The sequence below is a fragment of the Bos grunniens genome, chromosome 8 (assembly GCF_055505025.1).
Source record: "Bos grunniens cultivar Pamir isolate PY7600 chromosome 8, Bosgru_T2T1.0, whole genome shotgun sequence".
NCBI classification, from domain to species: Eukaryota; Metazoa; Chordata; class Mammalia; order Artiodactyla; family Bovidae; genus Bos; species Bos grunniens.
In genome coordinates, this window is record NC_141172.1 from 95604146 (window position 1) to 95617677 (window position 13532).

General features: G+C 41.9%; 1 protein-coding gene and 1 non-coding gene across 29 annotated transcripts in view; one reads left to right on the plus strand and one right to left on the minus strand.

Moving 5' to 3' along the window:
• The window catches only part of LOC147367731 (uncharacterized), a 651563-nt gene that overhangs the window by 409365 nt on the left and 228666 nt on the right, over positions 1-13532 (plus strand). For all 28 annotated transcript variants that reach the window (XR_015132010.1, XR_015132012.1, XR_015132013.1 and 25 more), the window contains one exon: positions 9837-9916. Coding sequence is in view for 11 of the 28 variants with exons in the window: in XM_086315804.1 (XP_086171930.1) it covers positions 9837-9916 (80 nt within the window). In the remaining 17 variants the exon portion in view is untranslated. The remainder of the gene's footprint in view (positions 1-9836; positions 9917-13532) is intronic.
• Positions 12086-12214, minus strand: LOC147367734 (small nucleolar RNA SNORA70). The gene has a single exon (XR_015132201.1). It is a non-coding gene; the product is annotated as a small nucleolar RNA SNORA70 (small nucleolar RNA).

A 13532-nucleotide genomic window follows, 5' to 3' on the forward strand; every position in this document is an offset into this window, starting at 1 on the left:
AGGAGCTTGTATGAAAGATAAAGAATTCTAGACTATGTCTTGTAAGTGATGGGAAGCCATTCAACATACACATGGCCAGGTTATTGTACTTAAAGTAGATGACACAGACCTCCAGACTTGATCTTATTAGGCTCAGTGATGCTTTTTGCTCTGGATTAAAAAGTTGCTTTTCTTCCACTGGAAAGAAGATGACCTTTCTTACTCTACACCCTCAGCAACTTTCTTCCCTGGATTCTGAAGGAGGGGGATCCATTCTCAAGTCATTTCTGAGAGAGTCTGTGGATTGTGTTGCCAGAAGAGTCAAACCACCCCCTACACTGTTTTTCAGCATCTCTGGGGGATGTAGTGGAGGGTTTCTTCAGGAAGAGACCATCACAGATTTCTCTGCAGACAAGAATTTTCTGCCACAAATTCTGGAATTCCACTTCCTAGGGCCACCCCCTTGTTGATTGTGGTGACACCCTACCTAATGATTCTGTAATGAGAAGTAGCATGACATTACCATCTTACATCTCTGACCTGCATGTGAATGTGTTACCAACAGAAAGGAAACTTGGGAAATCAAAACAGGAAGGATTCTATTATCAGGCCAACGTGCCCACTATTGCAGTGCTCCGAACGCCTTATTGGCATTCCTATTCACGTCCAACCCCAGTGTAATTAATCACTGGTGCATTTGCTATCTCAGGCTACAAAGATATGTCTTGAAGCCTTTTCAAGTTTCTTCCAAGCTTCTTGCCTTGGCATTTTCCCAAGCTGCTTCTTGAAGAACAGCAAGCTGGTATTTGGAGCATATGGCCATGGTCTGTTTGTGTGTTCATTAAATCAAGATACCAATGAAAAGAAAGCAGAAAGCTTTCTGTCCTTTAAATGGAATTGTCAACCCAGATATCTGCTGCCTTTCCCAAACCCTGGCCTGAAATGCCTGGCAAGTGAGGCTGTGTTATAATGACAGATTAATTCATATCGGACTTTGATGGTGGCCTGAAAACTTTTTTGACATCAGTTTTTAGGAATTGCATTTAGAAAATCAAAATTGACTTTAGCGTCTCCAGTTCTTAACAACAGCAGGGACATCTTGCCATAGTTGGAGTGTCAACCACTGAGATGAGGATGGGTGGGGAAATTTCAAGGCTGTCACAGCTGTGTGTAAGAAGAAGGCAGTGGTGGCCAAAAGCCACCGGAAGGGGGCTGTTTTCTGACTTGAGGCCTGTGCACAAACAAGGCTGTGGGTTCCTCTTGCTCCCTCATTTTCCCTCACTCGCTCCTCCTGCCATGTAATGTGTCAAAAGCAAATGAAAATTGAGAGGATTCAGCTGAAAATAGAATTGAATTCTATTAGTCAGCCTAATAGTGAAGGTGCATTTGGAAATACAGTGCTGTCTAGCTAATGTTTACCACTTGACTACTCATGCCCCAGGCTCGAAATGCATAATGATGCAAATTAAAACCCAGCAAATGGAGGAGTTGGAATCTCAAAGATAACCATACCTAATGCAGGGTATGACAGAACATCTGCTCTTTAATTAATCTGACGTAAAGAAGGAAGCACTGCGTTGAGATGCACAGTGTTTATGACAACTGTTTTTTTGTGTGTGGTGAACCTGCTCCTGGACTCCTTCATGTAATTGTTGCTACTTTGTAACCCACACAAAGCCCAGCTGAACAACCCCTGTCAGCCAGAAAAGAAAATATGGGCAGAAAGGAGACTGAGAAGAAAATATGATGATTTCAGAATTTTAATCAGGCCAGGCACCAGTCACAACTTCCACTCTTGTGGGGTTGGCCTGCCTGGGTGGTAGAAACTTAACTGGAATATTTCCTTTTGTAATATGAGAAATCAGCTTTGTGTCTGTGTACACACATACACACATATATCAATGACATTAATATATGTCATATTTTATATTTTATAAAGAGCTTTAACATGTAGTACAGTGGTTAAAATGATAGGCTTTGGGGCTATACTGTCTGCTTGAATCATTTCATTATTTCCTAACCTGTAATTCTGGGTTTTTGTTGTTCAGTCGTCCAGTTGTGTCCAACTCTAAAATATTTACTCTGGGTTTCAGTTTCCTTATTTGTATAATATAAGTGAAGTCCTCAGTCACGTCCAACTCTTTGTGACCCCATGGACTGTAGCCTACCAGGCTCCTCTGTCCATGGGATTTTCCAGGCAATAGTACTGGAGTGGATTGCCATTTCCTTCTCCAGGGGATCTTCCCAACCCAGGGATTGAACCCAGGTCTCCCGCATTGTAGACAGATGCTTTACTGTCTGAGCCACTGGGGAAGTCCTCTTGTATAATATGCCTAATAACAATTCCTTTTTTAGAAGGCTCTGAGATCAAACAAGTCAATCCTAAAGGAAGTCAGTCCTGAATCTTCATGGGAAGGACTGATGCTGAAGTTGAAACTCCAATACTTTGGATACCTGATGCAAAGAACTGACTTATTGGAAAAGACCCTGTTGCTGGGAAAGATTGAAGGCAGGAGGGGAAGGGGACGACAGAGGATGAAGTAGTTGGATGGCATAACTGACCTGACGGACATGAGTCTGAGCAAGCTCCGGGAGTTGGTGATGGACAGGGAAGCCTTGCATGCTGCAGTCCGTGGGGTTGCAGAGTCGGACACGACTGAGTGACTGAACTGACTGAGGGTTACATGAGTATCACTGTCATCACCACTTATAGTGCATTAACTGTGTGCTAGGCATAAATGTGTTACTTCGTTTACATGAATTAAGTTGTTTAATCTTTCCAACAACTCTGTCTCATAGTTAACAAGCTATTATGTGTAAGACTCTTAAAACAGTGATTGATACTGATTTTAAAATATGCAATAAATGTTAGCTGTGATAATTATCATGACTTTTTATGTCATCTATAATATATATTGTTATTTAATCTTCACCACTACCCTGTGAGAATGGGTCTGTTGGTTTCCCCACTTTATAGATGCCAGCTGAAGCGTGGAAAGATTCATTCAGGTACCCAAAGCTAGACACTTAGAGAGTGACAGAGCAAGGATTCCAGCCCCAAGTCATTTGACTTAAAACTTTGTGCTTTCAGCCCTTTCTTATTTAAAACTAGGGGGATTGTAAAAATTGAAGGGGTTAAAAAAGAGGTGAACAATTTGAAATGCGTTGTAATAATGTTATTTGTTCAAATTCGTCCTACCAAATCAAGCATGCTCAGCTCTGAAGGAAAATGGAGGTTATCTCAGATGTCAAAACACTTCCCCATGAATATTACGATTTTGGACACTGGCCATTTTATAAATTTCAATATTCATTTTTGCTCCACCGCTGTTTGGTATTCCTGTGGTATTTATTCACCAAGCATGAGAGTAATATCATGGAAACGCGGAGGCATCAAGATCTTAATTTTGCTCTGACATGGAATCTATTCCTATTTCATATACAGGTTGGCTGTTATTTTATAGCAGATGCTTTAAGGTTGATACATATAAAATTCACACACGGTTGAGAATTAGGCAGAGGGGAGGGCTAAAGGGAACAACGGGAGACCAGCATGAGGAGAGAAGTGAGATGCTTATGTTTTTTTTGACACCGAATTGGAATCTTTAAGTGTAAGTATTTCAAAGCCCTGGCAACGAATCCTCCTGTTTGCTGGGTGAGCTTCGTTCCATGGTGTTATTTCCCCATGGATATTAAGAGTCTTCCTGAGATGAGCGCGAGAAGCTAATCACAAACAAACAAAGAGAAGACTGCGATGCTTATTCCCGACCACCCTGTTCCTTCCACTGGAGGGGGCTCTCTCAAGCCCTTCTCTTCAGATGTGAAACAGACCAGATGGGTGTGCTATCTCCATCTTTTGGCCTTTAGCAGAGTCTCTGGAACAAAGCAGGGCAGCAGGGCTTCTTGAAGGCTTGCTTGGAGAGAGAGAGAGAGAGAGAGAGGCTGGATGGAATCTTGAATAAAAATGATAGGTTATGCTTTAAGCTGAATAAAAATAAGCTATCTGAAGAATATATAGAAGTGGCATGAGTGCTGCCTCTGGAAAGATTCATTTTTATTTGTCTATCTATGGATAAAGGAGGAAGATAGATAAATTGAAAGGGAAGTGCCATTTCTGAAATGTTCACCTTGGCAAAGGGCTTGAAACAATATAAAAAAAAACAGCGGCTCTTCCAAAATGACGGCTTCCCTTGAAGTTCGCCTACCTCTCTTCCCCTTCCTCGCCACCCCCTGCGCCCCCCACTACAAAAAAAAAAAAATATTCAAAGCTAGCCTAGTCACTGTGGGGAAAAAGACAGCGATCTTTTGTACGTTGTTATAATTAGCTAGGCCCATTTCATCATCAGATTATAGAATGGGATGCAGTGTTAAAAAAAGAACTAAAGGAAGAAACCAGGAGGAATGACCATTTTAATTGCATGTTTATTCTGTCTTCGCTTTCCCAAATTGGTTTCGTTTCCTCTGAGTGGGGTAAGTGCCAGGGTATTCATAGGAGCAGGGGGCCAGGGTGGATTCCACCATTTACCAGCATTTGAATTACCTCCGGACGGCTTGGCGGCCTCTAAATTTATACCCTTGAAGGCACAGCAACGAGCCTTCATCTCCTATGGAAGAGACTTGAAAGCATGCCAGAATAGGACCTCCGTCCTGCCTTCTTAGAGTCCTGGCACGTAGAATCACACAAGAAAACAAAAGGCATTTGTGAGGAGCCGTCCAGGAAGAAAGATTAACAATATAAACCGAGGGGGGGGAAGAGAAAGAAAAGAAAAAGCCCTTTAAGATGGTTTTGTGCTTATTTTAATAGAACTCGCACAGTCTCTGAATATGCTCTAATCAAAACCAAATGCTTGTTGCCGTACAGTGCTCTTTCTTTGTTCGCTGGTAATGCCCACTCTGCTCTGATGGGGGTGGGGCTGGGGCTGCTGGCTTATCTCTCCCCCAGGAATAAACAGCATCCTCAAGGTTAGGGCACGTGGCCGACTTGCTAAACCCCAGGAAAAACACCCATTGGCAGCTGGACCTTGTGGTCCCATCACCCCCAGGGCCTATGAAAAACTTGAAGATTTTTTTTTTCCTATGCCTTTTGATCCTGAAGTACATAAGGAACAGGGAAAGGAGCTCCTTTTTTCCCTGTCCATCTCCACCTCTCGTTCACCCTGTCAGTCCATCTGTTCATCTCGATGGGAGGCTTTTCTCCTTCCTTCTTCCCTCTTCCCCCTCATCCTTCCTCCATCCACCTCTGTCCCTCTGTCCGTCTCTGACTCACTTCTGGAAAAAAAAAAAAAAATCAGGCAGCTTTCAACTTGATTGGTTCATGTTGTCTGACCTTGACTTTCTGTGGGCTGGAAGGATTTCAGTCTTGGTTTTATCAGAATTAGCTTTTATCTGCACAGAAGTACCCGAGGAAGTTACTCATCTCCTCGTCTTTCACCTTAGGCTGGCTGCCTTCTCCTCTAATTTCTGTAACAACATGAAGAAAAGAAACAGGATGATTGTGATGGTTATGGAGATACGACTTTTTCTACAGGGCAGAGGGGATGAAGCCATAATCGAGTCCTGGGCTCAGGATCAATGTCTTTGGGTGATGCTGGGTGAGGTTATTAAGGGAGTCAGGTGGCCTGTTTTGTTTCACCGCCAGACAGTTCTTTTCAAATGCTTATGGGGTGTCCTGCAGGATGGGACTGGGAGGGAAGAAGAGGACCCCAGAAACCCAGAGACACAGTATCTGCACCTTTTCATGTCACCCCAGCACCGTGCAGCACAAATTGACTTTGTAAGATTGGCTCGGAAAATGAATACCCAGGACATCACTCTGTGTTACTTTCCTGTGAAATTACTTTTCTGAATGAAAATATTGAATTCCTTTGAAAGCAAGTAGTATAATATCTCTGGAAATGAAAATCCTGTGGAAATCACAAAGGAAAGAAGACTGAAGGATATGAAAGCGTTATATCTCTAAATGTTAGTCAGGCCCTGGATTTCATTTTTTTTTTCCTTGACAACAATCATAACTGCTCTTTCTGATGTTGATACACTGGGCGCTGGAAATCTCCTAGATGCTTCTATTACAGATTTAGGTTTTATCTACAATAAACAGCCAATATCATTATCTTAATTTACTACAGCATTTGTATGCACTCGGCACTTTTTGTAGCCTACTCACCTTGCAAGTCTGACCTGCGGAATTTTCCTTGTCTCAAGGGGAACATATTGACTTACCGCCAGGCTTCTGGTCGTCACAGACAGAGCTTCTGCTGAACTGACAGATGAACAGGGCAGATCCCTTGGAGGAGGTAGAGGCGTGGACGACAGGCCTTCTCACACTGCATCAACTACCTGGTTGCTCACCATTATTCCTCAAATCATCTTGAGAGAGACGGCCTCTACCCTTCTTGTTGTATTGACAGGCTCACCAGCTGTAGAGGGGATTTCTTGCAAATAAAAGCAGCCTCTCTAGAAACATGTTCACCCTTTCCATCTTCTCACTCATATCAGCTGTTTTAGGCTCCGTGAGTTGAAGCACCTTTGTTTTTTAGGTACATTATATTTGGTGTCATGTATTTTTTTTTAAGCAAGGTGTCAGCTGTCGACTGAATAAATTATTAAATGCCTCTCTTAACTTCTCCTCAGATCAGTACTCAAAAAAGGCAGGAAAGAGAAGAACAAACATTAAGGGAAGGATCTGGAAGCCCAATCAAGATAAAGTGATTCCCAAGGAGTATTACCTTTCGGTAAAGGAAATGGAGCCCTTTGCCCAGGTGAAATTGCCCGCCTGCCTGATGCTGAGCTGGGCAGAGCCACAGAGGAGATGGTTGAGATGCTTTCGGCTGTGTTTGTAGTGTGCGGGGACTTGGGAGGTACTGGGTGACCAAGCCAGTATTGATTTCCAAAAGCTTTAGAAAACTTGGCAATGGTTCTGATTTTTATTTTTTTTTTTCCTTGTTTTTTTTTTTTTTTAATTTTATTTTATTTTTAAACTTTATATAATTGTATTAGTTTTGCCAAATATCAAAATGAATCCATCACAGGTATACATGTGCTCCCCATCCTGAACCCTCCTCCCTCCTCCCTCCCCATACCATCCCTCTGGGTCGTCCCAGTGCACTAGCCCCAAGCATCTAGTATCATGCATTGGACCTGGACTGGCATCTCGTTTCATACATGATATTTTACATGTTTCAATGCCATTCTCCCAAATCTTCCCACCCTCTCCCTCTCCCACAGAGTCCATAAGACTGTTTCATACATCAGTGTCTCTTTTGCTGTCTCGTACACAGGGTTATTGTTATCATCTTTCTAAATTCCATATATATGCGTTAGTATACTGTATTGGTGTTTTTCCTTCTGGCTTACTTCACTCTGTATAATAGGCTCCAGTTTCATCCACCTCATTAGAACTGATTCAAATGAATTCTTTTTAATGGCTGAGTAATACTCCATTGTGTATATGTACCACAGCTTTCTTATCCATTCATCTGCTGATGGATATCTAGGTTGCTTCCATGTCCTGGCTATTATAAACAGTGCTGCGATGAACATTGGGGTACACGTGTCTCTTTCCCTTCTGGTTTCCTCAGTGTGTATGCCCAGCAGTGGGTTCTGATTTTTAAATAGATTAAGTGAAAAAAAAAATTGATCAATTGTAAAAGTTGCTGCAATCCCTGGGAATTAGCCATAATCCCTAAGAACAGATTATGCCCTCACATCTTCATTTCATTTTGTGGATCAAATTTTAGCCATTTATAAAATCCTGTAGTCTCGAGTAGGATATTCGAACTGGGTGCTTTGTAAAACCTTAAAGTGAAGATGGAAACAGCTTGATGGCTTTCATTTTGATGGCTGTGTAATTGGCAGAGTGCTGCGGTGTCTGTCAGAAGGGAGATCCCTGGAGAAAAGGTGAACCCGCAGGTCCTTGATCTGGCTCGGGGCCAACATCTTTTCATTGAGATAGGTGAAGATTTATTTGTTAAAGTGGCAGGTGATATGGAGCTGGAAGGAATCATAAATAACTTGTCTTAGATCAAAAATTAGATATTAGAATACTCTAACAGACCCGAGGGATGACATTTAACGTAGGTATGGATAATTCCATACTTCAATATAATAAGTATGACTTCATGTGAAAGTTAAAACTTTGCAAAAAAGACAAATGACTGTGGTAAACAAACTCAGTGTGAAAGGTTCCTGATTCTTCTGGCCCCACCCAAAAGTTTTCTGCAAGCTGTGGCTCAGCCCCAGTCAGTCTCTTCACAGAGGTGCTCAAGCATTCCTTTGAGTCTCCCAGAGGAAAGATTAGGAAAGATTGAAGGCAGAAAGAGAAGAGGTTTTCAGAGAATGAAATGGCTGGATGGCATCATCAATGCCATGGATATGAAGTTGGGCAGACTCCAGGAGATGGTGAGGGACACGGAGGCCTGGCGTGCTGCAGTCCATGGGGTCATGAAGAGTCAGACACAGCTGGGTGACTGAACAACAACAACCAAAAAGAACTCATAATTATACCCTACATTTATACATATGACTATGACTTTATATATGTACATGGTCCAGCATATAACGGGTGCTAAAAAAATATTCATGGCTTGAGATTCTGAATCGCTTAAATTCTGTTGTTCCCTTGAGTAGTCCATGCTGCCTTCATTGTGTGTACTTCTGCCCTGGGACATTCCTTGTTTATATCTCCTTTTGCAGAAATCTTTCAATGTCTTAGTAAAATACTAGTGAGAATTAATATCCTAATGCAAACATCTGATATTAATTTTTTCATACCAATCTTCTTAAAGTCATTTGGCAAGGTGAGACTCATCACTGATTAATGATTCTCAAACATACAAATCTAATTCCAATGTCCTGTGTATTGGAGATCAAAAACACAGGTGTACAGACACCCCTAGACATGACCAGTTGCTGAATTCCTTACAAAGGATGCCAGCCAAAATCAACATGCCCAAAGCAGTTTTCCAGTAGAGTAATGGTGCAGAAGAGATTTAAGATATTTCAGCCACTCTAGGGGGATATCACTATCTCTATTTAATCTATGGTTACTTAAGCCGGACTCAATAAGTATTTGGGGTGAGAGCTGGTGTGAACAGCAAAAGAGTTGAAAATGATAAATCAGCTTTGTGGTCCTGCCACAGGGTTCCTGGTGATGGGTCATATCCTATCTTAAAAATTTTTTTCTAAAATGAAAACTGTTAACAGTGAAGCCTGTGCCATGTTGCTCTGTGTAGCTTTGGAATCACAAGCAGTTAATATGGGAAAGAAAACAGCAATGCAGAAAGACAGACACAGCACAACATCTTACTTAACAAGCAATAGAGAAATGAAGGGGTTGAAGGATAGGTACTAGAGTGTTGTCATCCACCAACAGTTAGAGCCTCAGGTACCGTGGTACCCACCTACCATGGTTTTTGCTACACATTACATTGCATCATGTTTTATTTCACTGTAAGGCCTATATTTAATTATCTATATATCAAGTACATAAAACACAAATGTATCTAGACCAAAATGAGCCTGTATAAGCTTTCATAAAAATAGCCACAGATCCGTGAAATGTTGATTTTCGGCTGTCCAGGTTTGAGATGTCATGTGTGCAGAGTAAATGAGCATCATAGATTTTTCAGTCTCAAATTAGAACATTCTTTTCTGGTGTCATCACAAACCAGCAGTGTGCATGGAATCCTAGTATTAACAACCCAAGCTATTTCTCTTCAAATTACTCTTAGCCAATTAGCAGCCAAGACATTCTTTGCCAGATCATGTGTCTTGAGTTAGTTTGGAAAACATGTGCATCAAACATTTCCTTCCTTCCTCCCATCTTTGATGCCTTCCTTCTTTCTTCTCCACTGTGATAGGTGCTGTGAACCTGGTGGGAAAGAAGAGATGTGGAGAGCAATTGTCACAGCGCGGTACATTCTGCGCCATCATCCTAAAGGTATGTGTGGCATGTCACGGGAGCACAGATTTGAGGAATGGCTTTGTTCACAGAAGGTTTCCTGAAATAGGAATTAGGTTGAGTCTTGAGGCTAGTTTTTTTTTATTTTCAGGATTCAGATGAAACATCTTTAGAAGGCCTTTTCCCAAATTTTCTAGTCCTTCTTTAAGGCAGGGGTCCCAAACCTCCAGAATCTAATGGCTGATAATCTGAGGTGAAGCTGAGGTAGTAGTAATAGAAATAAAGTGCTCAATAAATGTAATGTAATTGAATTATCCTGAATATACTCTCTCCCTGACCCCACCTCCATCCCAGTCTGTCTTCCATGAAACTGGTCCCTGGTGCCAAAGAGGTTGGGCAGCACTGCTCTAAGGTACAAGCGAAGAGCTAAAATTTACTTTTGTGGCTAAGTTGGCTCATTCTCTCTTGCTTTCTGTCAACTCTGCTTTTCATTAGAAAAAATTTGAAAAATCCAAAAGCATGTTAATCTGGTTGTTAAGCTCAGTTATTGAAAAAGAACAAGTCAAGATCTTCTCGTAAGGAATATCCAGCAAATAAGTGGAAGCAAAACTTCTTCATGGCGTGGTGGTGGCAAATGTCTCTTGGGAAAGGGAATTCGATTTTTTTCTGTTCTTGGAGAAGTTAGCAGGGGTGGAAGATGCCACAGTGGAGTATTTGGAAGGCCTTGCCTACAGCTGTACAGCTCAGTCACCACTGACAGTGTGAAGGAGTTTTGAGGAGGTAGATTGCACCCAGATGGGGGGCGGGGAATAGCAGATGAGTCGTTAATATCATATGTGTGTTGCAATAAGACAGCTCAGGATCTGGATTTGAAGCACTAAATGTGTGTTACTCACACCTTGCTTTGTACAGTAATGGAAAGACCTGGTAGAGCTGAGCAGAGAAAATGTAGCAGGAAAACAACAGGACGTTAGTCCGATTCCTGATTCATCAGTTATTAATAGTGTGACCTTTCATTGCTTATTAAACCTTTAGGACTCACACTCCTCATCAGTGCAGTGCTGTGGGGTAAGGGACTCCTTATAATAAATCGTCTCTAATACAGAATATAACTTAAAAAATTTCACCAAATTGCAAAAGGAGAGTTCAGTTTAATTCCTATACGTTCACTGCATGTACTTGTGAAATCTTTCCTATAGAGACGTAAGCAAGCATATCTGGAAAGGATGTAGAAGGCATATTATACCCCAGAGCTAATAAGGGTTCACTAAATCTCTGTCTTGCATCTATGTACCTTGAACATCTACTTTCAAACTTCTTGTCCAAACCCATTTCCAATTACTCACCTTCAAGCATTTCCCATCTTAGTCAATTCTCATAGTTGTCTGAAAATATCAGGCATATTTTCACCTCCATCCCTTGACTTGTTTTCTTAGGAAGTTCTGTACCTAAGTAACCCCTGTATTCAAATTCAACATCCTTCATGGCCCATTGTATGGGAACGTATGGGAACTACCTCTGTGAACCAAACCTGACTGCCTCCTCCCTGAAGCTGAGAGGGATCTCAGCTCTCCTGCAGGCCAGCCATCTCTCTTAACAACACTTAACTTGCTTTCTACCTTGTGTTAGACTTATTTGTCTAAATATATGTTTCCTTGTTATAGAGGGACTGGATCTTATTAATGTGTATGTTCCCAGAGCTTATCAGAATGCTTGGAACATGGTGAACAATCAATTTATTCTGGTGGAATGCGATCAGGGAAAGATTTTTTTTAAATTTTTTTTGGACAGGAAAGTAGGATTTACTGGTGGGCATGAGTTAGGTGGGGACAGCACCAAGGCGCTTGTGAGTTCCGGGGCCAGCGTTTGTCCAGAGGGCCACGATTAGGGATGTATTTGATCCCACAGCCCATCCAAGATGAGCTGCTTTGCTAATCATGTTTTCAAGTTCATCCACTTTAAACTTAATGAATCCCCACGTCTTGGAGATGTGGCTCTTCTAGTGGCCAGGGAACTTGACCTTGGCCCTGTGGAGGGCCTCAGTCACATGCTCCTTGTTCTACAGCTTGGTATGGATGGGCCTAATGACTTGTCCAATGTGAACCCTGACCACTGTGTCCTGGGGCTTTCCCAAATTGCCACACATACCTGTCTGGAGCCTGGATTGGAGACAGCATGCCTGTCATGAATGTCCACCGGACATTATCTATCTATCTTCAAGGTCCCTTAGGGCAACCTGTATGGGCAATAGGCTGCGTACAGTACTGAGAAGGTTGTTGTTTGCAGCTGTTACGCACTGGGCCCCCATGAGAGATGGTGTTTTTCAATGGACAGTCACTCAGAGGGAACGTATGAGCCCTGTCACCAGCACAAGGCTACACATGGTCTTTCCCACCTTCCGCTCCAACCGCACCGGTCGCCTTGCTTCCTGCTGATGGAGCTGGTCCAAGCCTCTTCCTTCCTTAGGGCCTTTGCTTCAGATGCTTCCCCTCCGTCCAAGATCTTCCCCAGATAAAAGCACATCCCTGCTTTCACTTCCATCTGATGTTTGCTCAGGGAAAGTCAGAACTTCTCTGACCACCTTTTAAAAAATGGCAATTTATAAAACTCCCCATTCTTTCTGTCTTTTGTCTCCATAGCATTCATGATCACCTGACCCAGTATGTATTGATTTGTTTGGTAGCCATTAGTTGGCCCTATCAGAATGCAAGGTTGGGAGGGCTTTTCCCACAGTGTCTACAGCTACTCCTGGTGCACAGCAAACCCTGCAGTGTCTTACCTCCAGCATCTGCTTATTCTCATCAGCATGTCTTAGATTTCTCTAGACTCAAACCATTATGAAATCAACACTGCCTTCTTGCTTCTGAGCCCTCACCTCTACTTCCACAGTCTCTCTTCTGCATCACAGACCTCAGCTTAAGAACCTCTTATCTGATGGAGCAGGAAAATATGAACTACAGAAGTAGTCATAGGATTCACGGTATGCATTAAAAGAATGTCAAGGGATAAATAACTGGAGGAAAAAAAAGTAAAGGTATGTGCTTTATATAGAGAACCTCATAATCAGAAACAGAGTTGAATGAAGCCTACTCGTTATCAATAATACATTTTAGTTCAAAAGAAGGCTAGTGGCTGGTGTTCAGATTGGGCCCATAACTTGAGTGAGATTCAAGGATACACAGAAACTTTCATAAGTAGTTGCCATGTGCAAGGCATGTTATGTACTTAAAGGGGCTTTGTAGATTCCACTCTTAAGAATTTTGGGTTAATGATATGGTGCATTCTTATTGTTCAGTAAGAAATCCTTGGAAATGATCGATTAAACTTTATCTTGATCTTGTATAGTAATTTAATATGTAAGATTAAAATTGTTCTTAGATTCAATTGCAATTATAACAGGTCTACTTCTTTTAGAATGACCCTGATCTGCACTCAGAACTGTAATTATTTGAAACCACTGGCCTCTTAGTTTCTATTTCTGACCAATTTTATGTGTTGGTTTCAGGGTGGGGGTTTCCATAAAAATCTTAAACAGGCTGCACTCTAGTCAAAAAGTCATGTTTGACCTATTTGGCTGTTAGATACTCATGTTGGAAAATACAAGTGTCAAGTCAAGGGCTTTGAAGAGATAAGATGCATGAGTGACATAGAGGGA